At 61.4% G+C, this 23402-nt stretch overlaps 6 protein-coding genes across 7 annotated transcripts in view; 3 read left to right on the forward strand and 3 right to left on the reverse strand.

Moving 5' to 3' along the window:
* Window positions 1–23402, reverse strand: part of FOXP3 (forkhead box P3) — a 60721-nt gene that overhangs the window by 5673 nt on the left and 31646 nt on the right. The gene's annotated exons all lie outside the window — the stretch shown is intronic.
* Window positions 1530–8663, forward strand: LOC309888968 (prickle planar cell polarity protein 3-like; the record flags this gene model as incomplete). Its single annotated transcript, XM_082781627.1, has 8 exons — window positions 1530–1606; window positions 1706–1889; window positions 2887–3000; window positions 3605–3742; window positions 4578–4781; window positions 6583–6769; window positions 7488–7706; window positions 8347–8663. Exons 2-8 carry the CDS (start codon window positions 1782–1784, stop codon window positions 8661–8663), a joined length of 1287 nt encoding a protein of 428 aa, XP_082637753.1. The 5' UTR covers window positions 1530–1606; window positions 1706–1781.
* LOC309889015 (mitochondrial import inner membrane translocase subunit Tim17-B) lies at window positions 9733–12809 on the reverse strand. Of its 2 annotated transcripts, none has more exons than XM_082781681.1 (6): window positions 12753–12809; window positions 12072–12171; window positions 11904–11967; window positions 10895–11023; window positions 10039–10149; window positions 9733–9919 (listed from the first exon to the last, which is right to left on the reverse strand). In XM_082781681.1, exons 1-6 carry the CDS (start codon window positions 12776–12778, stop codon window positions 9849–9851), a joined length of 501 nt encoding a protein of 166 aa, XP_082637807.1. In that variant the 5' UTR covers window positions 12779–12809; the 3' UTR covers window positions 9733–9848. The 2 variants fall into 2 exon arrangements, with proteins under 2 accessions (XP_082637807.1, XP_082637808.1); XM_082781682.1 differs by having other exon boundaries at window positions 12732–12753.
* On the forward strand, window positions 13196–16855 carry PQBP1 (polyglutamine binding protein 1). Its single transcript, XM_082781488.1, has 6 exons — window positions 13196–13373; window positions 13936–14047; window positions 14922–15031; window positions 15119–15241; window positions 16479–16539; window positions 16643–16855. Exons 1-6 carry the CDS (start codon window positions 13307–13309, stop codon window positions 16791–16793), a joined length of 624 nt encoding a protein of 207 aa, XP_082637614.1. The 5' UTR covers window positions 13196–13306; the 3' UTR covers window positions 16794–16855.
* FTSJ1 (FtsJ RNA 2'-O-methyltransferase 1) lies at window positions 17533–23402 on the reverse strand. The gene is given in 13 exon segments (XM_082781501.1): window positions 17533–18373; window positions 18949–19052; window positions 19147–19230; window positions 19344–19446; window positions 20646–20699; window positions 20825–20877; window positions 20966–21044; window positions 22060–22156; window positions 22858–22895; window positions 22897–22928; window position 23020; window positions 23022–23159; window positions 23342–23402. Coding segments are annotated over 12 exon segments (1371 nt in total). The 5' UTR covers window positions 23142–23159; window positions 23342–23402; the 3' UTR covers window positions 17533–17767.
* Window positions 23140–23402, forward strand: part of LOC309888969 (vasopressin V2 receptor-like) — a gene marked incomplete at its 5' end in the record, with an annotated part of 6320 nt that continues 6057 nt past the window's right edge. Inside the window, 2 exons of the mRNA XM_082781628.1 lie at window positions 23140–23152; window positions 23358–23365. Of these exons, the coding sequence (XP_082637754.1) occupies window positions 23140–23152; window positions 23358–23365 (21 nt within the window). The remainder of the gene's footprint in view (window positions 23153–23357; window positions 23366–23402) is intronic.

Below are 23402 nucleotides of genomic sequence, written 5' to 3' on the forward strand. Positions count from 1 at the left end.
GGTAGGAGGGAGTTCTGAGGGGAATCTGACAGGAATCTGTGTGGAAGAGGGGGTTTTGGGGAGAATTTATGGGGCAGGAGGGGTTCTGAGGGGATTCTGACAGGAATCTGTGGGGTAGGAGGGAGTTCTGAGGGGAATCTGACAGGAATCTGTGTGGAAGATAGGGTTTTGAGGAGAATTTATGGGGCAGGAGGGGTTCTGAGGGGAATCTGACAGGAATTTGTAGGGCAGAAGGAAATTCTGACAGGAATCTGTGTGGAAGAGGGGGTTTTGAGGAGAATTTATGGGGCAGGATGGGGTTTTGAGGGGATTCTGAGAGGAATTTGTAGGACAGAAGGAAATTCTGACAGGAATCTGTGTGGAAGAGGGGGTTTTGAGGAGAATTTATGGGGCAGGAGGCGGTTCTGAGGGGAATCTGTGGGGTAGGAGGGAGTTCTGAGGGGAATCTGACAGGAATCTGTGTGGAAGATAGGGTTTTGAGGAGAATTTATGGGGCAGGAGGGGTTCTGAGGGGAATCTGACAGGAATTTGTAGGGCAGAAGGAAACTCTGACAGGAATCTGTGCGGAAGAGGGGGTTTTGAGGAGAATTTATGGGGCAGGAGGCGGTTCTGAGGGAAATCTGTGGGGCAGGAGGGAGTTCTGAGAGGAATCTGACAGGAATCTGTGTGGAAGAGGGGGTTTGGGGAAAAATTTATGGGGCAGGAGGCGGTTCTGAGGGGAATCTGAGAGGAATTTATGTGGAAGAGGGGGTTTTGAGGAGAATCTTTGGGGCAGGAGGGGTTCTGAGGGGTTTCTGAGATAAATCTGTGTGGAAGAAGTGGTTTTGGGGAGAATTTATGGGGCAGGAGGTGGTTTTGAGGGGAATCTGACAGGAATCTGTGGGTTAGGAGGGAGTTCTGGGGGGAATCTGAGAGAAATCTGTGGAAGAGGGGGTTTTGAGGAGAATCTGTGGGGCAGGAGGGGATCTGAAGGGAATCTGAGGGGAAATTATGGGGAAAAAGGGGGTTTTGAGGAGAATCTGTGGGGCAAGAGGGATTCTGAGGAGAATCTGAGAGAAATCTGTGGGGAAGAGGGGGGTTTGGGGGAGAATTTATGGGGCAGGAGGGGTTCTGAGGGGTCAGACTGACCCCTTATGGGGTCAGACTGATCCCCATGGGGTGCTGGGGAGGGGGGGGGACACGAACCCAACCCCCCCCCCCCCCAAAAAAAAATTTGGGGCAACTCCCACAATGCTCGGCGTCTCCCACAATGCTGCGCCGCCGCTCCCACAATCCCTCAGGGTGCCCCGACCTGTTCTCCCCCTTTTTTACCCCAAACACCCAACCTGGCAAGTTTTTTTTTTGGGGGGGGGGTTGGGCACAAATTAAGGGAGAGACCCAAAGAACAGCGGGGTTGGGGGGGCTCCCCATCATCAGCGCACGCAAGTGTCTCCCCCCCCCTAATTATTTAAGGGTAAATTCAGGTGATTTTAGGCAATTAAAGGAATTTTTGGGGTGTGTCCCCCCCCCCTTTATTACAGGTCCTGGAGGCAGAAGACCCCGAGCGGGGGCAGCCGTGCCAGACATGCGGCGACCAATGCCCCGGCTTCCTCGTGCACGAATGGAGGTGAGCAGGGATCCTGTATGGGGGGTACACAGCACCCCCTAACCTCTTCCTCCGACCCCCTAATTAACTAATTAACCCCCCCCCGGGTTTTAATTACAGGAAGATCTGCCAGCACTGCAAATGCCCGCGGGGGGAGCACGCGGCGCAGGGGGTGCCGCAGGACCTGGAGCGCCTGATGGGCCGCCTGGTGGCCGATTTCCAGCCCCCCCCCGGCTCTGACGACGATTCGGGGTGCGCCCCCGAGGAGTACGCCTGGGCCCCCCCCGGCCTCAAGCCCGAGCAGGTAACACCCCCCCCGATCCCCTCCCCCAAATCCACGTCCCCTCCCCTTTCCTAATTTTGGACACCGCCCATCCAATTTCTACCCCCCCCCCCCCTCCCCTTTATGGGGGGCCCACCCCCTCATTTCATGTCTTGTAGGACCCCCCCAAGCTTTTGGGACCCCCCCTAGGTTATGAGACCCCCCCCCCAGCTTATGGGACCCCCCCCTCAAATTTAAAGCTTTTGGGGACCCCCAAACTGTGAAGTTTTGGTACCCCCCCAAAAAACTTTTGGGGACCCCAAAATTTTGAAGCCTCCCCCCCCCCAAAGTGTGGATCTCCCCCCAAAATGCCCCCCCCCCAGCTTTTGGGGACCCCTGTGGCTGTGACCCCCTCCCCAAAACCCCCCCAAACTGCCCCATTTTGGGGGCCCCCCCAGTTGCTCAGCCTGTGGGCAGCCCCCTGCTTGCAAGGCCACGCCCCCTTCCTGTTAGGCCACGCCCCTTCCACGAGGCCACGCCCCCTCACATGTAGCACCGCCCACCCCCTGCCTATGAAGCCCTGGGCAATGGCCCCGCCCGCTTGCATTAGGCCACGCCCCCTGCACGTGGCCACGCCCATTTGTCTAAACCCAGTGGTGAACTTGTCAATCACAGAGGCTCCGCCCACTCACCTTGCTTAGCCCCTCCCACTATAGTGACCATAAGGCTCAAGCCCCACCCACTCACCCCTCCAAGCCCCGCCCACTCTGCCGGACCTAAAGCCACGCCCACTCTCCAAGCCACGCCCACTCTCCCACAAGCCACACCCACTGTCATCAACCACGCCCCCCGAGGCCCTGAGGCCCCGCCCCCCATCTCCAAGGCCCCGCCCCCCTCCCTGTGCCCTGTCCCCTTTCCCCCTCACCCCTTCCACCCCACCCCACCCTGCTAAGCCCCGCCCCCTCCGGCGAGGCCACGCCCACTCCGGCGAGGCCACGCCCCTTCCGGGGAAGCCCCGCCCACTCTGCCCCTCCTGTAGGTGGCGCAATTCTTCAGCTGCCTGCCCGAGGACAAGGTGCCCTACGTCAACAGCCCCGGGGAGCGGCACCGCGTGCGGCAGCTCCTGCACCAGCTGCCCCCCCACGACAGCGAGGTGGGGGCCGGGGGGGTCCTGGGAGGGTCGTGGGGGGGTCGTGGGGGGGCTGAGGGGTCGGGGTGGGGGGCGTTGGGGGGTCTTAGGGGGGCTTGGGGGGCTTAGGGGGCACGGGGGACATCAGGGATGGGGGTTTGGGGGGGTTTTGGGGTATGCTGGGGGCTTGGGGGGGGGAATTTGGGGGTTGGGGGGCTTGGGGGGGGGATGAGGAGTTGGGGTAGGGGGCCTGAAGGTTTGGAGGGGAGCCTTGGGGGGGTCGTGGGGGGGCTGGGGGGGTCGTGGGGGTGCTGAGGGGTTGGGGTGGGGGGTGTTGGGGGGTGTTAGGGGGGCTTGGGGGGCTTAGGGGGCATGGGGGACATCAGGACTGGGGGGTTTGGGGGGGATCTTGGGGTATTTTGGGGGCTGAGGGGAGATTTTTGGGCTGGGGGGGCCCCGAGCCCACTTCAGAGTCCCCCCCCATCCCCATCGCCGCCCCTCGGCACCGCACCAGGAACCGTTTTGTGCCCTGGCGCTGCCCCTTGAGGAGCACCAACCCCCCCCAAACCCTCCCTAAAGACCCCCCCCACCCTAAAAACCCCCCCATTTTGCCCTCCCCCCCCTCCAGCCCCAATACTGCAACGCCCTGGAGGACGCCGAGCGCCGCGAGCTCAAGCTCTTCGCCCAGCAGCGCAAGCGGGAGAACCTCGGCCGCGGCACCGCGCGCCCCTTCCCCGTCACCATCACCGGCGCCATCTGCCAGCAGGTACCCCAAAAAACACCCAAACCAGCCCAAAAAAACACTTTTTCTCCTTTTTTATCCCCCAAATCACCCCGTTTCCCCCTCCCTGGCAGATTGGTGGCGGTGACATTGCTGTCTTTGCCACACTCGGCGCCTGCTGGCACCCACCATGTGCCATCAGGTCCCTACAAATCACCCCAAAATGCCCCCAACCCCCCCAAAAAAAACTTTTTCCCTTTTTTTTTCCCTAAATCACCCTCTTTTCCCCCAAAATCACCCTCTTTTCCCCCCAAATCACCCTGTTTTCCCCCCTACCAGTGTGGCTGGCAGATTGGTGGCAGTGACATCGCTGTCTTTGCCGCGCTTGGCGCCTGCTGGCACCCATCATGTGCCAGCAGGCCCCCCAAAACCCCTCAAAGAAGCCCCAAAACCCCTTTTTTCCTCAATTTCACCCCAAAATCACCCTGTTTCCCTCCTCACCAGTGTGGCTGGCAGATTGGTGGTGGTGCCATCACCGTCTTCACCACACTCGGTGCCTGCTGGCACCCACCATATGCCAACAGGTCCCCCCAAACCCCCCCAAATGCCCCCCAAACCTCCCCCAAACCCCTTTTTCCCTCTTTTTTTACCCCAAATCACCCTCTTTTCCCCAAAAATCACCCCATTTTCCCCCCTACCAGTGCGGCTGGCAGATTGGCGGTGGCGACATCGCCGTCTTCACCGCGCTTGGCACCTGCTGGCACCCACCCTATGCCAACAGGTCCCCCCAAACCCCCCCAAATGCCCCCCAAACCCTCCCCAAAACCCCTTTTTCCCCCTTTTTTCCCCCAAAATCACCCCGTTTTCCCTCCCCCACCAGTGTGGCCGGCAGATCGGCGGCGGCGACATCGCCGTCTTCGCCGCGCGCGCCGGGCTGGGCGCCTGCTGGCACCCGCAGTGCTTCCAGTGCTCGGCGTGCCGCGAGCTCCTCGTCGACCTCATCTACTTCTACCAGGACGGACGCGTCTACTGCGGCCGCCACCACGCCGAGACCCGCCGCCCCCGCTGCCAGGCCTGCGACGAGGTGCCCACCCCCTCCTTCTCCTCCTTTCCTTCGTAAAAACCCCAAAATTCACTTTTTTTCCCCCAGTTTTAGAGCATTTTCACCCTGCGGTGCATGGAGGCGGAGGGGTGGCGCTGGCATGTGCGGCATCGCTGCTGCTCTGAGCACAAGGTGCTGCTACGTGATGCAGTGACCACCTCCTTCTCCCTGTTTCCTTTATAAAAAAACACCCCAAATTAATATTTTTTCCCCAAAAATTGGCTTTTTTTCCCTCTTCTTAGATCATTTTTGTAGTGTCTAGAGGTGAAGGGGCAGCACTGGCACATGCACCACTTTTGCTGAGCAAAAGCCTCTACATGATGCAGTGACCACCCCCTTCCCCCCCCTCTTCTCTTGAAAAAAACAACAAAATTAACATTTTTTGACTTTTTTCTTCCCCTTACTTTAATGCTTAACCCCAAAATTGACTTTTTTTCCCCTCTTTCATTCATTAAAAAAAACTAAATTGACTGTTTTTCTTCCCCTTTTATAGAAAGAAACAATTTTTTTCTCACCCTTTATTAAGAAAAAAACAAAATCGACTTTTCCTCTCTTATTCCCTTATGAAAAACCCCAAATTTACTTTTTTTCTTCCACTTTTGTTTATAAAAAAAAATAAAATAGACTTTTTTCTTCCCCTTTCGTTTATTAAATAAATAATTCACTTTCTTTTTCCCTTTTCCTTTATATGAAAAACAGGATTGCCATTTTTTTCCTGAAATTTTTACCCCTGAATTTACTTTTTTTCCCTAAAATTGAGTTTTTCCTCCCAAAATTGATTTTTTTCCCCCAAAACTGACTTTCTTTCGACCTTTTTCCCCCCCAAAGTTGACCTTTCCCCCTCAAACTTAATATTTTTTCCACTGAAACTGGTATCTCCCTCCTAAAATTGACATTTCCCTACTAAAGTATACCCCAAAATTGACATTTTTCCCCTAAAAATGGCTATTTTTTCATCCCAAACTTCACTTTTTTCCCCCAAACTAACATTTTTTCCCCTTTTTTTTCCCCGTTTCAGATCATTTTCGCCCCGCAGTGCACGGAGGCCGAGGGCTGGCACTGGCACGTGCGCCACTTCTGCCACAGCAGCCACCCCCTTCTCCCCCAGTCCTTCATTAAAAAGAAAAACCACAAAACTGACTCTTTTTTTCTTCCCAAATCAACATTTTTTCCTTTGAAGTTGACCTTTTTCCCCCCAAAGTCGACCTTTTTCCCCAAAAAAAGTTAATATTTTTTCCGCTTAAGTTGATATCTCCCTCCTAAAATTGACATTTTCCCCAAAAAATGGTATTTTTTCCCCCAAACTTCACTTTTTTTCCCCCAAATTTCACTTTTTTTCCCCCCAAACTCACTCTTTTCCCCCAAACTAACATTTTTTCTCTCTTTTTTCCCCGTTTCAGATCATTTTTGCCCCGCAGTGCACGTGGGCCGAGGGCTGGCACTGGCACGTGCGCCACTTCTGCCACGGCAGCCACCCCCTTCTCCCCCAGTCCTTCATTAAAAAGAAAAACCACAAAACTGACTCTTTTTTTCTTCCCAAATCAACATTTTTTCCTTTGAAGTTGACCTTTTTCCCCCCAAAGTCGACCTTTTTCCCCAAAAAAAGTTAATATTTTTTCCGCTTAAGTTGATATCTCCCTCCTAAAATTGACGTTTTCCCCAAAAAATGGTATTTTTCCCCCCAAACTTCACTTTTTTCCCCCCAAACTTCACTTTTTTCCCCCCAAACTTCATTTTTTTCCCCCAAACTAACATTTTTTTCTCTCTTTTTTCCCCGTTTCAGATCATTTTCGCCCCGCAGTGCACGGAGGCCGAGGGCCGGCACTGGCACGTGCGCCACTTCTGCTGCTTCGAGTGCGAGGCGCCGCTGGGCGGGCGGCGCTACGTGATGCGGCGCGGGCGGCCCTACTGCTGCCGCTGCTACCAGGCGCGGCACGCCGAGTACTGCGACGCCTGCGGGGACCCCATCGGTACCGGGATTTGGGGGGGAGAACCCCAAAAATCTGGGTGGAAAAGGAGGAAGGGGTCCCCGAAAAATCTGGGTGGAAATGGAGGAAGGGGTCCCTGAAAAATCTGGGTGGAAAAGGAGGTGGGGAACCCCCAAAAAAGGGAGTTGAAAAGGAGGAAGGGACCCCAAAAATCTGGGTCTAAAAAGGAAGAAGGGATCCCAAAAATGTGGGTTTAAAAAGGAGGAAGGGACCCCAAAAATCTGGGTTTAAAAAGGAGAAAAGAACCCCAAAAGTGTGGGTGTAAAAGGAGGAAAAGACCCCAAAAATTTGGGTCTAGAAGGAAGAGGGGACCCCAAAAATTGGGGTTTGGAAGGAGGGAGAAAACCCCAAAAAACGAGTTTGAAAAGGAGGAAGGGACCCCAAAAATCTGCCCCGTGAGGAGCACTAATTGCCCCCCCCTTAGTTTTTTACCCCCCCCCATTTGAGAAACAGGGGTAGATGCCCCAGGAGGGGCAGGATTTGCCCCCCCTTTCCGTTTTATTGCCCCCCCAGCTATTTTTTTGCCCCCCCAGGACTGCAGCAGGGGCAGTTACCCCACAAGTACCACCAATTGCCCCTCTCCCTTCCCTTTTATCGCCCCCCCTCGACCTTTTTACCCCTCCCAAGTTACAGAACAGGGGCAGACACCCCAGGAGGGGCAGGATTTGCCCCCCCCAGCTAATTTTTTGCCCCCCGCCAGGGCTGGAGCAGGGGCAGATGGCCTACGAGGGGCAGCACTGGCACGCGCTCCCCGCCTGCTTCTGCTGCGCCGCCTGCGGGCGCCCCCTGCTGGGGCTGCCCTTCCTGCCCCGGGGGGGGCAACTCTTCTGCTCCCGGCTCTGCGCCCAGCGGCCCCCCCCCACCGCCCCCACCCGCCTCAGCCAGCCCCGCCGCTCCTGGGGGGGCGGCCCGCCCGGCGGTGAGTGGGGAGGGGGCACTGGGAGGGACTGGGAGGCACTGGGAAGGGACTGGGAGGCACTGGGAGAGACTGGGAGGCACTGGGAAGGTAGTGGGGGTCACTGGGAGGGGTCTGGGGAAGCTGGGGTGTGTTGGGAAGGTTGTGGGGAGTACTGGGAGAGACTGGGAGGCACTGGGAAGGTTGTGGAGATCACTGGGAGGGGACTGGGGGGTCACTGGGAGGGACAGGGAGGCACTGGGAAGGTTGTGGGGGTCACTGGGAGGGACTGGGAGAGACTGGGTTGCACTAGAAAGGTTGTGGGGAGTACTGGGAGTGACTGGGAGACACTGGGAAGGTTGTGGGGAGTACTAGGAGGGACTGGGAGACACTGGGAAGGTTGGGGGGGGCTACTGGGAGGGACCGGGAAGGCTGGGGGAGTCACTGGGAAGCGCTGGGAGGGACTGGGGGGAACTAGGAGTGGATTGGGAGGGGTGGGAGGTTGTGGGGGGGGGACTGGGAGGCACTGGGGAGGAACTGGGGGAGACTGGGGGCCGCTGGGGAAGAGTGGGCTGGCACTGGGGGGGTACTGGGAGGTACTGGGAGGCACTGGGAGGGGTTACGGAATTCCCCCCCCTCAATATTTGTGTCCCCCCCCCCGCAGGCACCGAGCCCCGTTTCCGCCGGGGGGGCCCCCACCGCCACTCCATGCCCGAACTGGGGGCCGCCCCCCCGCGCCTGCCCCCCCCCCCTCACCTCCCCCGCCCCCCCCAAGCCCCGGGGGGGCTCCCCACCCCCCCTCAGCCCCCCCCAGCCCCCCAAACCCTCCCCGGACCCCCCCTCCGCGGCCCCTCCCCCTCCCCGGGCGGCCTCCGACAACGCCCTGCACGTGGGGGGGGGGCGGAGGAGGGGGGTGGGGGCGGGGCGGCGGCCCCCCCGCTGGCCTTCGGCCTCCTCCTCTTCCTCCTCCTCCTCCTCTGAGGACGACGGCACCTTCCTGGGGGAGCCCATCCCCCTCCCCCCCCAGCTCCGCCCCCCCGGCTCCGTGGCTCCGCCCCCTGCGCCCCCCCGGCGGCCCCCCCGCGCCCGGGGCTGTCTGCTGGCCTGACCTTTGACCTCAGCTGGTGACCTTTGACCTCTGCCTAAACTCTTGGGTGACCTCTGACCTTTACGGTGGCCTCCGACCTTTACCGGTGACCTCTGACCTGTGCCTGACCTCTTCGGTGATCTCTGACCTCTCCTGGTGACCTTTGACCTCCACCTGAACTCTTGGGTGACCTTTGACCCTTTGCTGACGACGTCTGACCTTTACCGGCGACCTCTGACCTCTGCCTGGCCTCTCTGGTGGCCTTAAATCTTCCAGTGACCTTTGACCCCCTGCCGCTGACCCCTGAGCTCTACCGGGGACCTCCGACCGCTGCTGGTGACCTCTGACCTCTACTGGTGACCTCTGACCTCTACTGGTGACCTTTGACCTCTTCCTGAACTCTTTGGTGACCTCTGACCTCTACTGGTGACCTCTGACCTCTCCCTGAATTCTTGGGTGACCTCTGAGCCTCTGCTGACCTCTGCCTTAAACCTTCCGGTGACCTTTGACCTGTGCCTGACCTCTTCAGTGACCTTTGACCTCTGCTGGTGACCTGTGACCTCTGCCCCCACCCAGCCCCTTTGACCTTTGACCCTGCCCTTGGGGCTCCCGGCACTTCCGGCCACCGCGCCCTGACCTTTGACCTTTGACCTTTGCGCCCTGCTGAGCACTTTTGACCTTTGACCCCCGGTGACCTCTGACCTTTCACCCTGGGGTTTGCACTTTGCCCCCCCCCGCTGACCCCTGACCTTTGACCCCTCCCCACTTCCGGCGCCGCCCTCAGGGACCTCCGACCTCTGCACTGTGACCTCTGACCCCCCCCCCCCAAAAAAACTTGGGGAGGGGGAGGGGCAACCCTGTAATAAAGCCGATGACATCATCTCGACGCGATGACGTCACTCGATGACATCACCACCGCGCGATGACGTCACCCCCCCCCCAAAAAAAATCCGACACGGGGGCCGCAGGTTGGAAAAAAAATGTTTAAATAGGAATTTTTCCCCCAAAAAACAGGCTGGGGGGGGCCCGCGGGCGGCGCCACTGGTGTTACTGGTCTTACTGGTGTGGTGTTACTGGTCTTACTGGAACTGCACCCCCCCAGGGGGGTCCTTGGGGGGCAGCTGCGAGGGGTCCTCGGCGAAGGGGCTGGCTGGGGGGGGGAGGAGAAATGGGATGTGGGTGGGGCTTGCGGCACCAGGCCACGCCCCCTCGAGGCCACGCCCTCTTTCGGGAGGCCCCGCCCCCCTCCCGCAGGCCCCGCCCACTCACGGTTGGCGAAGTGGGGGGCGGTGTGGCGGGTCAGCAGGATGCCCACCCCCTCGATCAGCGCCAGCAGCACCCCCCCCATCAGCGCCGAGCCCACCATGGCCAGGGGGCCGCCTGTAGAGGGGGGGGGGTGGGAAATTTGGGGACCCCCCCTCCGGCTCCCCAGGGCCCCCCCCCATAGCCCTGGGGCCCCCCCGTACCCCATAACCCCCCCCAATGCCCCACCGTGACCCCCCATAAGCCCCCTGCCCCATACTCCTCCATGCCCCCCCCACCCCATATCCCCCCATAACCTCCTTAATGCCCCCCCCCGGCCCCATAATCCCCCCGTGCCCCCCCCCCATAACCCCCATGCCCCATTTCCCCCCATAACCCCCCCGTGCCCCCCCCATAATGCCCCCAAATCCCCCATACCCCATTTCCCCCCCCACCCCATAACTCCCCGGTGAACCCCCCGCCCCATTTCTCCCCCATAACCCCCCCACACCTTAATTCCCCCCCCCCCCGGCCCCATAACCCCCCCTACACCCCCATTTCCCCCCCCTCCAGCCCCATAACCTCCCCCCGGCCCCATAACCCCCCCATAACCTACCCCCCCAGCCCCATTTCCCTCCCCATAACCCCCCCCACACCCCAATTCTCCCCCCCCCGGCCCCATAACCCCCCCATTCCCCCCCATAACCCCCCCAAATCCCCCATACCCCATTCCCCCCCACACCCCATACACCCCCCACGCCCCCCCCAACCCCATAACCCCCCCATACACCCCAAATCCCCCCCCCCGGCCCCATAACCCCCCCGATAATCCCCCCCACACCCCAATTCCCCCCCCCCCGACCCCATAACCCCCCCCCCGTACTGCGGGAGGCCAGCACGGCCCCGGTGAGCGCCCCGGAGGCGATGGAGTTCCAGGGGTCCTCGCGGCCCCGCAGCCGCACCAGCCCGCAGTCGATGGTGGAGAACAGCCCCCCCCACACCGCGAAGCTGCCTGGCCCCGCCCCCGACACGTCACCGGCAGGCCACGCCCCCTCCGGCCACGCCCACACCCACCCAAACCCCGCCCATATCCAACAAACCCCGCCCACAGCCCCCAAAAACCCACCCAGTGCTGGGCACAGCCCAAGCAGCACCTCCAGGCCCCGCCCGCATCGTTTAAGCCACGCCCATACGCCCTAAGCCCCGCCCACAGCCACCAAACCCCACCCACAGCCCACAAACCCCGCCCACATGCCCCAAACTCCACCCACCGCCATCCCCACCCAGGGCTGGGCACAGCTCAAGAAGCACCTCCAGGCCCCGCCCACTATTTCCAGGCCCCGCCCACTATTTCCAGGCCCCGCCCATAGCGAATAAGCCACGCCCATACTCACAAACCCCGCCCATATCCACCAAACCCCGCCCACATGCCCCAAACCCCGCCCACCACCATCCCCACCCAGGGCTGGGCACAGCCCAGGCAGCACCTCCAGGCCCCGCCCACTCTTTCTAGGCCCCGCCCATAATTCTTAAGCCACGCCCACACCCCCCAAACCCCGCCCCCATCCCCCAAACCCCACCCCCCAGCACCAGCCTGAACCTCTTGGCCACGCCCACCCCTTCAAGACCCCGCCCACAACCCTTAAACCCCACCCACTGCCCTGAAACCACGCCCACACCCCGAGGTCCCACCCACACCCCCTAAGCCACGCCCACCCCCAATAGCCACGCCCACCTCCCATTATCCCCGCCCACACCCCCTAAGCTCAACCCCCAACACCAGCCCTTCCCCTGCAGGCCCCGCCCCCAAGCGCCAAGCCACGCCCCCACACGCCAGACCACGCCTCCCACCAGTCAGTCCACGCCCCCTAACTCAGGCCACGCCCCCTCACCTCCAATCTGCGGCGCCCGCGTGCGGATGGCGCTGGCGCTGCCCCGGAGGCGGTGCCTCAGCCCCTGGGTGGGCGGGATTTGTGATGTCAGGCCCCGCCCACAAAGGGGCGGGGCCACAGTCAGGCCCCTCCCCTGGTGTGTGACGTCATCAGGGGGCAGGGACTCACGGCCGGGGCATTGCGGAAGCCCTTCAGGGCCTGGAAGACGCCGCCCCCGATCACCCCCATGGTGAAGGCGCCGCCGCAGTCATCCACGATGCGCCAGGGGCTGCCGGGAGACCCTACGTAAACACTGGGGCCTGGGGGCCCTACGTAAACACTGGGGGTCCCTACATAAACACTGGGGGTCTGGGGGCCTAAATAAACACTGGGCAGGCCCTATGTAAACATTAGGGGCCTATGTAAACACTGGCGGCCCTACATAAACACCAGGGACTGAGGGCCCTACGTAAACACGGGGGGTCTGGGAGCCCTACGTAAACACTAGGGGTCTGGGGGCCCTATGTAAACACTGGGGGGCCCTACATAAACATTGGGGGTCTGGGAGCCCTATGTAAACACCAAGGGGCCCTATGTAAACATTAAGGGCCTGGGGGTCCCTATGTAAACACTGGGGGCCTGGAGACCCTATATAAACACTGCAGGCCCTACGTAAATAAGACAGACCCTACATAAACACAACAGGCCCCATGTAAACAAAGCAGGCCCTACATAAACACGGGGTCTCCTGCAGACCCTACATAAACACAGGAGACCCTACATAAACACGGGGGGGGCTGCAGACCTTACACAAACAGCAGGGCCCCATGTAAATAAAGCAGGCCCTACATAAACACGCCCCGCCGTTACCAGGGCTCCCGCGCGTACTCCTCCATGGCCGCCTCGCCCCGCCCCCGCCACGTGACGGCGCCCCCATTGGCCGCCAGCTGGGCGGGGGGGCGGCGCCCATTGGCTGCGAGCGGGTCACGCGGCCCGCCGGGCGGCTCCGATTGGCCGCCGGCGGCTCACGTGGTCCGGGCGCCGAGGAGGCCGCGCCGCGAGGTCAGCGAGGGGAGGGGGCAGTTGCCGGGGTAACGGGGGCGTGGTCGGGGAGGGTGGGGTGGTTGCCAGGGTAACGGGGGCGTGGCCTGCGTTGAGCGGGACGGTTGCCAAGGCAACGGGGGGCGGGGGCTGCGCGGGGTTGCCATGACAACAGGGGGCGTGGTCTGCGCGGGGAGCGGGGTTGCCAGGGCAACGGGGGGCGAGGTTACGAGGCGAGCGGCTTCCGGTTCCGCCGGAGGGCGGGACTTCCGTTTTGAGCCCGCCGCTTTCCGGGGCGGTTTCCAGGCGCTCCCGGGGCCTTGCGGGGCCGCCGCCGCCGCGGAGCGCCTGGGGCCCGGGGCCTGGTGCCGGAGGCCGAGGCGATGCCGCTGCCCGTGGCCCTGCAGTCCCGGCTGGCCAAGCGGGGGCTGCTCAAGCACGTGGAGCCCGGTGAGGGGGCCGGAAGGGGCGGGGCGAGGGAGCCGGAAGGGCGGGGTTACCGGGAGAGGGGCGTGTCTTGTTTTTGAGGGGGCGTGGCTTGGCTTGAGGGGGCGTGGTCTGCGTGGGGGCGTGGCCTAACGGAGGGGTGAGGTCTTGGGGGTAGGGGTCTGGGAAGGGGGCGGGGCTTAATGTGAGGGGCGTGGTCTGAAGAGAGGGCGTGGAATGCGTTGGGGGCGGAGCCTGGCCCTTTTGTGGGCGTGGTTTGGCGTTGGGGGCGTGGTCTGGCCTGTGGGTGGAGCAACCCCTGGGGTGCTCCAGGGGGCGGTGCTTGGGGGTGGGGGCGTGGCCTTAGAGCTTGGGGGCGGGGCTAGGCTGGGCGGGAGGACCCAGGGGGCGGGGCTAGGTGGGGCTCTAGATTAAGGGGTGTGGTTTGGGGTTAGTGGGCGGGGCTAGAAGGGGCGTGGATTGAATTAGGGGGCGTGGCTTGGCTCGGGGGGGCGTGGCTTGGTTCAGGGGGGCGTGGCCAGGCTCAGGGGGCGGAGCTAAACCCTCTCTTTGCCCCTCCCCGCAGAGCCGGAGGAGGAGATCATCGCCGAGGACTACGACGACGCCCACGTGGACTACGAGGCCTCGCGGCTGGAGGGGCTGCTCCCCCCCTGGTACAAGGTCATCGACCCCACCTGGTGAGAGCCCCGCCCCCGCGGGCGCTATAGGGGGCGTCCCGGAACCTATAGGGGCCATAAGGACCCGTCCCGGGCGCTATAGGGGCCATAAGAACCTGTCCTGGGTGCTATAGGGGCCATAAAGACCCTACCCTGGGCGCTATAGGGGCCCTAAGGACCCATCCCGGGCGCTATAGGGGCAACAAGGACCTGTCCCGGGCGCTATAGGGGCCATAAGGACCCGTCGTGGGCTCTATAGGGGCCCTAAGGACCCGTCCCGGGCGCTATAGGGGCTGTAAGGACCCGTCCCGGGTGCTATAGGGGCTGTAAGGACCTGTCCCGGGCGCTATAGGGGCCATAAGGACCCGTCCCGGGCGCTATAGGGGCCCTAAGGACCTGTCCCGGGTGCTATAGGGGCCCTAAGGACCTGTCCCAGGCACTATAAGGGCCCTAAGGATCTATAGGGGCCACAGGACCCTTCCCAGTGCCCATAAGGCCCCCTCCCAGACGTTATAGGGTCAATAGGGACCCTTCCCAGTATTTATAGGGGCCACAAGGACGCTTCCCAGGCCCTATAGGGGCCATAAAGACCCTTCCAGGATCTATAGGGGCCATAGGGACTCTTCTGGTGCCCATAAGCCCCCTCCCAGACCCTATAGGGGCTGTAAGGACCCTTCCCTGGACCTATAGGAGCCATAAGGACCCTTCTCAGTACCTATAGGGGCCCTAAAGCCCCCTCTCAGGCCCTATAGGGTCCATAGCGACCCTTCCCACTGCCCATAACCCCCCCCCAAAACCCCATAGGGACCACAGTTCCCCCTCCCAGACCCCATAGTGCTTCCAGCCCCCCCGCCCCGGGCCCTATAGCATCCATACTGCCCCCCCCCCCCCGCAGCGGGCTGCCCTACTACTGGAACGCGGAGACCGACCTCGTGTCCTGGCTGCCCCCCTCCGACCCCAACGCCGTCGTCACCAAAGCCGCCAAGAGGCTGAAGGGGGGGCCAGGTAAGTCCTCGGGGTGGGGGGGGGGGCTGGGGGGTCAAAAAAAGGGGCGGGGCCACATTTTGGGGACCCCCCCGGTGCCGTTCGCAGAGCCCGAGGAGCCCCCAGCCCCCCCCCCGGAAAGGGGCTACGAGAAGGAGCGGGAGGAGCCCCCCCGGGAGCGCCGCAGCCACCGGCGTGAGGAGCTGGCGCCGTACCCCAAGGGGAAGAAAGGTGAGGGGGGGGGCCCAAAATTAAGGGGGGGGGTCCCAAAATTAAGGGGGGGGTTCCAGAATTAAGGGGGGTGCTGTAAAATAAAGGGGGTGCCCCAAAATTAAGGGGGGGGGTCCCAAAACTAAGGGAGGGGTTCCAGAATTAAGGGGGGTGCCGTAAAATAAAGGGGGGGGTCCCAAAATTAAGGGGGGGGTCCCAGAATTAAGGGGGGGTCCCAAAATTAAGGGGGGGGGTCCCAGAATTAAGGGGGGTGCTGTAAAATAAAGGGGGTGCCCCAAAATTAAGGGGGGGGTCCCAAAATTAAGGGAGGGGTTCCAGAATTAAGGGGGGTGCCGTAAAATTAAGGGGGGGGTCCCAAAATTAAGGGGGGGGTCCCAAAATTAAGGGAGGGGTTCCAGAATTAAGGGGGGTGCCGTAAAATAAAGGGGGGGGTCCCAAAATTAAGGGGGGGGTCCCAGAATTAAGGGGGGGGTCCCAGAATTAAGGGGGGGGGAGAGGTAAAGGGGGGCAACCTGAAACTAAGGGGGGGGCAAGGTAAAATGGGGGTGCCCTGAAATTAAGGGGGGGGTCCCAGAATTAAGGGGGGGGTCCCAAAATTAAGGGGGGGGTCCCAGAATTAAGGGGGGGGGAGAGGTAAAGGGGGGCAACCTGAAATTAAGGGGGGGGGCAAGGTAAAATGGGGGTGCCCTGAAATTAAAGGGGGGGGCCCAGAATTAAGGGGGGGTCCCAAAATTAAGGGGGGGGCAAAATTAAGGGGGGGGTCCCAGAATTAAGGGGGGGGTTCCAGAATTAAGGGGGGTGCCGTAAAATAAAGGGGGTGCCCCAAAATTAAGGGGGAGGTCCCAAAATTAAGGGGGGGGTCCAAAATTAAAGGGGGGGGTCCAAAATTAAAGGGGGGGGGGCGAGGTAAAATGGGGGTGCCCTGAAATAAAAGGGGGTGCCCTGAAATTAGGGGGGGGTGAAATTAAAAGGGGGGGGGGGTCCCAAAATTAAAGGGGGGGGTCCTAAAACTAAAGGGGGGGGTCAAAATTAAACAGGGGGGGTCCTCGAGGGATCCCCCCATTTTAGGGCCCTACACTTTTAGGGAAAACCCCCTGTTTTTAGGAAAAAAACTCCCATTTTTGGGAAAAACGCCGTGCTTTTTCAGGAGAACACCCCTTTTTTTTTTATAAAAACCGTCTAAAAAATTAATTTTTTGCCCCCCCCTCAATATTTTTTCATCTCCCCCCCCCTCCAGGCAGCCGCAAGGACGAGGAGCTCGACCCCATGGACCCCAGCTCCTACTCGGACGCCCCCCGGTAAGTCCCTTTTGGGGGGGGTCAGGATTAAAAAGGGGGTGCGAGGAGCCCCTTGGGACCCCCCCCAAAATATTTTCACGGTTTTTTTGCCCCCCCCCCGCAGCGGGACGTGGTCCACGGGGCTCCCGAAACGCAACGAGGCCAAAACCGGGGCCGACACCACGGCGGCCGGGCCCCTCTTCCAGCAGCGCCCCTACCCCAGCCCCGGGGCCGTGCTCAGAGCCAACGCCGAGGCCTCCAGGGGCAAGGATTGAGCCCCCCCCCCCTCCCCCGGACCCCCCCCCAAAAAAATAATAAAGGTTTTGGGAACTTTTGGGTGGAAAAAGAGGGGTTTGGGGGAATTCCGGAGTGGTTGGGGAGGCGGCAGGAGGTTGGTTTCGGCTTGATTTGGGTGGGTTTGGCCCCAAAAACTTGGGACCCCCCCCTCAAATTTCTCAGGGACCTCCCCAAAATTCATCAGGGACCCCCCCAAAAAAAATAATAAGGCTTTTGGGAACTTTTGGGTGGAAAAAGAGGGGTTTGGGGGAATTCTGGAGTGGTTGGGGAGGCGGCAGGAGGTTGGTTTCAGTTTGATTTGGGTGGGTTTGGCCCCAAAAACTTGGGACCCCCCCCCCCCCAAATTTCTCAGGGATACCCCCCAAAATTCATCAGGGACCCCCCCTCAAAAAATAATTAGGCTTTTGGGAACTTCTGGGTGGAAAAAGAGAGGTTTGGGGGAATCCCTAAATGGTTGGGGATACGGCGCAGGGCTGATTTCTGCTTGATTTGGGTGGATTTGGCCCAAAAATCTTGGGGTCCCCCCCCCAAAATCCCTCAATTCCACCCCAAAACCTTGGGGACCCCTCCCCAAGCCCCTCAATCCCCCCCCAAATCCCCAAAATCCCTCACTTTCTCCCCAAACCCTCAGGGAGACCCCAAAACCCCCAATTCTAACCCCAAAACCTCGTGGACCCCCCCCCGGTGACACACGAGGAAGGAGGCACTGGGGGGGGGGCGTTGCACGTTTATGGGCTCTTGCACACTCACTTTGCACGAGGGCTCTCGCACGAGGGTCCTTGCACCATCGCCTCGCACGAGGACCCTTGCACAGTCCCACAAGGCTCCTTGCACGCCCCCCCCCCCTTGCACAATTGTCTTGCACGAGGGTGCCCCCCCGCCTTGCACGAGGGCCTTTGCACGCCCGCCTTGCACGAGGGCTCTTGCACGAGGGCCCTTGCACGCCAGGGGCTCAGTCCCCAAGGCTTTGGCAGCGCAGCCCCTTGCACAAGTGTCCTTCCTCCTCCTCGCACAAGCAGCCTTGCACGCTCAGCTCCTTGCACGAGGATCCTTTGTCCTCTTTGCACAAGGCTCCTTGCACGCTCAGCTCCTTGCACGAGGATCCTTTGTCCTCTTTGCACGAGGACTCTTGCACACTCATCTCCTTGCACAAGTGTCCTTTCTCCTTGCACGAGGACTCTTGCACGCTCATCTCCTTGCACAAGCGTCCTCCCTCCTCTTCCTCCTCCTTGCACGAGGCTCCTTGCACGCTCATCTTCTTGCACAAGCATCCTCCCTCCTTGCACGAGGCTCCTTGCACGCTCACCTCCTCGCACGAGGACCCTTCCTCCTCCTCCTCCTCCTCGCACGAGGCTCCTTGCACGCCCCCCTCCTCGCACGAGGGCCCTTCCTCCTCCTCCTCCTCCTCGCACGAGGGCCCTTGCACACTCGTCGCCTTGCACGAGGCTCCTTGCACGCCCACCCCCCCCCGGCGCCGCAGGAAGCAGGCGTGGGCGTAGGGGGGGGCGATGGGGGGCGCGGGGGGGGGCACGTAGCTGTACGGCTTCTGGGGGTCCAGCTGGGGGGGGGCAGCGGTGAGAGGGGCCCCCAGTGCCTCCCAGTATAGCCCAGTACCTCCCAGTACGGCCCAGCGCCTCCCAGTTCCTGCAGGAGGCAGCCCCAGGGCTTCCCAGTATAGCCCAGTACCCCCCAGTTCCTGCGTAAAGCACCCCCAGTACCTCCCAGTGCCTCCAAGAACTGGCTAACGGGGCCCCCAGTATCTTCCCAGTACAGCCCAGTGCCCCCCAGTTCCTGCAGGAGGCATCTGCAGCACCCCCCAGTGCCTCCCAGCACACCCCAGTGCCTCCCAGTATATCCCAGTGCTCCCCAGTCCTTACAAAATCCACCCAGGGCTTCCCCCAAGACCCTCCCAGTGCCCCCCAGTCCTTATAGGAAAATAACAGGGGGGTCCTACAGGCCCCCCAGTGCCTCCCAGTACATCCCAGTGCCTCCCAGTACATCCCAGTCCTTACAAAATCCCCCCAAGCCTTCCCCCAAGACCCTCCCAGCACCCCATAAGCCTTGCAAGGAGACAGTAGGGGGGTCCTACAGCCCCCCCAGTGCCTCCCAGTACATCCCAGTGCCTCCCAGTACCTGCAGGGGGTAGGTCCGGTCGGGATCGTAGGCGCTCAGGTCCCCGCAGGCCACAAAGGGGACGATGACCCGCGAGGGCCCCGACAGCTGGGACAGGGCCAACCCTTGGGGGACGACACCCCAATAAAAACAAGCTCCCCAGAAACCCCAAAACCCCCCGAAATCACCCCAAAAACGCCCCCCCCCCCCTCCCTTTACCAGCATCGGGGTCCAGCAGGGGGTTGTCCATGGTGGGCACGTAGCCCTCGGGGGGGCTGTAACCGCGGCAAACCACGAAAGCTTCTACAAAAGGGGGGGGCAAAAACAGGTCGGGGGGGGGTCCCCGAGATCGGGGGGGTCCCCAAAATTGAGGGGGGGTCCCCAAAATTTGGGGGGGGCCCCAAAAAAACCCTCACCGATGCTGGAGTTGCGGCTGCTGCGGGGCTTGGCGCAGGCGACGTCGGCGAAGAAGAGGCGCAGCTGGGCGTAGAGCAGGGTCACCTCCTTCCCCCGAAAAATCTGGGGGGGGGCACAAGGGTTTTTTGGGGCGGGACCCCCCCGTTTAGGGTGGGGGGCGCCCCGATTTGCCCCCCCCGTGGTGCTGGTTGCGCCCCGAAAATTGTTATGTGGCTGCAAACCCCGTAAAGGGGGTCCCCAAGGGGGATTTGGGGGGGGTCCTGAGGAATCTGGGGGGGTCCTGATAAATTTGGGGGGGGTCCTGATAAATTTGGGGGGGGTCTTGTAATTTTGGGGGGGGTCCTGATAAATTCTGGGGGGGTCTCTGTTAATTCTGGGGGGGTCTGTGATGAGTTTGGGGGTCCCCAAGGTCTTTTGGGCGGGTTCCTGATGAATTTGGGGGGTCTCTGTTAATTTTGGGGGGGGTCTCTTAATTTGGGGGGGGGGTCCTGATAAATTTGGGGGGGGTCTTGATGAATTGGGGGGGGTCTCTGTTAATTCTGGGGGGGTCTGTGATGAGTTTGGGGGTCCCCAAGGTCTTTTGGGGGGTTCCTGATGAATTTGGGGGGGTCTCTGTTAATTTTTGGGGGGGTCTCTTAATTTTGGGGGGGGGTCCTGATAAATTTGGGGGGGGTCTCAATGAACTGGGGGGGTCTCTGTTAATTTGGGAGGGGTCCCAAGGGCTTTTGGGGGGGGTTCTGATGAACTGGGGGAGGTCCACAAGGGTCTGGGGGGGGCTCCTGACAAATTTGGGGGGGTCCTGAGGAATCTGGGGGGGTCTCTTAATTCTGGGGAGGGTCCTGATAATTTTGGGGGGGGTCTCGATGAATTGGGGGGGATCTGTGATGAATTTGGGGGTCCCCAAGGTCTTTTGGGGGGGTCCTGATAAATTTGGGGGGGGTCTCTGTTAATTCTGGGGGGGGTCTGTGATGAGTTTGGGGGTCCCTAACGTCTTTTGGGGGGGTTCCTGATGAATTTGGGGGGGTCTCTGTTAATTCTGGGGGGGGTCTCTTAATTTGGGGGGGGGTCCCAAGGACTTTTGGGGGGGGTCTTGATGAGTTTGGGGGGCTCCTGATGATTTTGGGGGGGGGCACAAGCGTTTGGGGGACATCCTAGTGAATTGGGGGTTCCCTATTAATTGGGGGGGGGTCCCTATTAATTGGGGGTGTCCGTATTAATTGGGGGTGTCCGTATTAATTGGGGGGGGTCCCTATTAATTGGGGGGGGTCCCTATTAATTGGGGGGGGGGGGCAAGGGCTTACCTTAGCCACAAAGGTGCCCCCCTTCTTCAGGACGTGGGTGGTGATGTTGAGAGCCTGTGGAAATAAGAAGCCCCCCCAAAAAAAAATTAACAAAATGGGGGGGGCCACAGGGTTTTGGGGACCCCCCCAAATTAATTGGGGGGGGTCCTGGGGGGGTTTTGGGGGGGCCCCCAACTCACCGCCAGCAGCAGCTGGGCCTGGATGTACTCGTCCAGGTCGTGCAGCCCCGTTACTGGGGGGGGGGACACAAAATTTGGGGGGTGAGGGGGGTCTCGGGGGGTGTAAAGAGATGCCCCCCCCCCAAAAAAAATAGCTCTCACCGTCGGGGGCCCCGTCGCACACCACCAGGTCGGCCGGGCGCCCCGCAAAGTGCCGCTGGATCTCCTGGGCTGTGGAGACCTGGGGGGGGGGAAATAGGGTCGGGGGGGGTGAATTGGGGTCTGGGGGGGTCAAAATGGGGTCTGGGGGGGTCCTGGGGGGGGAAATGGGGTCTGGGGGGAGGAAATGTGGGGGGAAATGGGGTCAAAATGGGGTCCTGGGGGGAAAAAGGGGGGGGGAAATGGGGTCTGGGGGGGTCCTGGGGGGGGAAATGGGGTCTGGGGGGGGTCCTGGGCAGGGAAATGGGGGCGGGGGGGTCGAAATGGGGTCTGGGGGGGTCCTGGGGGGGGGGAAATGGGGTCAAAATGGGGTCCTGGGGGGGAAAAAATGGGGTATGGGGGGTCCTGGGGGGGGGAAATGGGGTCGAAATTGGGTCTGGGGGGGGAAAGGGGGGAAAAATGGGGGCTGGGGGGGGAAATGGGGTCTGGGGGGGTCCTGGGGGGGGGGAAATGGGGTCAAAATGGGGTCCTGTGGGGGGGAAATGGGGTCTGGGGGGGTCCTGGGGGGGGGTTATGGGGTCTGGGGCGGTTTGGGGGGGTTTATGGGGGATTTTTTTTGGGGGGGGGGCTCAAGGCGGGTATGGAGGATTTGGGGGGGTTATGGGTCTGGGGGGGGTTTATGGGGTATGGGGGGGTTATGGGGGATTTGGGGGGGCTCAGGGGGATTTGGGGAGTTATGGGGGGATTTGGGGGGGTTATGGGGGATTTTTTTTTCTGGGGGGGCTCAAGGCGGGTATGGAAGATTTGGGGGGGTTATGGGGTCTGGGGGGGGTTTATGGGGTATGGGGGGGTTATGGGGGATTTGGGGGGGCTCAGGGGGATTTGGGGGAGTTATGGGGGGATTTGGGGGGGGTTATGGGGGATTTTTTTTTTCTGGGGGGCTCAAGGCGGGTATGGAGGATTTGGGGGGGGTTATGGGGTCTGGGGGGGGTCTGGGGGAATAAATGGGGTTTGGGGGGGCTCGGGGGGGTTATGGGGGATTGGGGGGTTATGGGGGGATTTGGGGGGGGATTTTTTTTTGGGGGGGGGGCGCCCACCTTGGTGATGTCCCCCTGGATCTGCAGCACCCCCGGCAGCGGGGCCATCGCCTGCAGGTCCACGGCCACCACCTGCACCGGGTCCTCGGGGGTCCCGCTATGGGGGGGGGGGGGGTCAACGGGGACCCCCCCCGAGACCCCCCCAAACCCCTCCCCCCCCCCCCCCCCGGGGCCTTCCCCACCGCCAGCACCCAGCTGGGCCCCTCCCAGCGCTTCCCAGTGCCCAAACTGGGGCTCCCAGTGCCCCCCAGTCCCCAAATTTGGCCTCCCAGTCCCTCCCAGTGCCCCCCAATCCCCTCCCAGTGCCCCCAGTCCCTTCCCAGTAGCTCCCAGTATCCCCCAGTCCCCAAATTAGAGCCACAGAGCCCCAAATCGGGTCTCCCAGTCCGTCCCAGTCGCTCCCAGTGTCCCCCAGTCCCCAATATTGGGACCCCCAGTCCCCAAACTGGGATTCCCAGTCCATCCCAGTCCCTTCCAGTCCCAAATTGGGACTCCCAGTGCTCCCCAGCCTCTCCCAGTGCCTCCCAGTCCCCAAATTGGGACACCCAGTCCCTTCCAGTGCTCCCCAGCCCCAAAACTGGCCTCCCAGTCCCCCCAATCCCCTCCCAGTGCCTCCCAGTTCCTTCCCAGTACCTCCCAGTACCCCCCAGTCCCACCCCAGAGGCCCCCATCCCCCTCCCAGTCCCTCCCCGTGCCCCTCTAATCCCCAGATCTGGCCTCCCCAGTCCCTCCCAGTGCCCCCCCAGCCCCCAAACCAGCCCTCCCCAGTCCCTCCCAGTGCCCATACTGGGACCCCACCTCAGCCTCCTGCTCAGCACCTGGCTCCAGCTGCCGGGGCGCCGCGCACAGATCCACCGCCCGCCGCACCCCTGGGTGGGGGGACACAGGGGGGTGAGGGGTCAGAGGTCACCGTGGGGGGGTCAGGGGTCACGTGGGGGTCAGGGGTCAAGGGTCACGCACCCCCGGAAGAGCTCGAAGCGCTCCTCCAGCTGCAGCAGCTTGAAGGCGCTGCGGGCCCGCCAGCCCTCCTCCTTGGCCAGCCGGTAGTAGACATCGCGCTTGTCCTTGGACGAGCGGCCCATGGCGCCTTCCTGTAGGCCCTACCGTAAACAAAAAGCCACTGTTTACAAACAAAAACCCCCAAACACCTCAGAAACACCCCAATCCCCCCTAAAGTTAAACTTTACCCCCCCAACGTCAAGCCTAAGCCCTCAATAGGTTTAAATCCCCCCCCAAGTGTTTTAAATCACCCCCAAAAATCCCGTTATCTCCCCGTTTTTACGCTGCTCTAATTGTAGGGCCTACGGTAAATAGAAAAGTGGGCACTGCGCATGCGCACAGCC

This window comes from Aythya marila, assembly GCF_965140915.1.
Source record: "Aythya marila genome assembly, chromosome: 31".
Classification (NCBI taxonomy): domain Eukaryota; kingdom Metazoa; phylum Chordata; class Aves; order Anseriformes; family Anatidae; genus Aythya; species Aythya marila.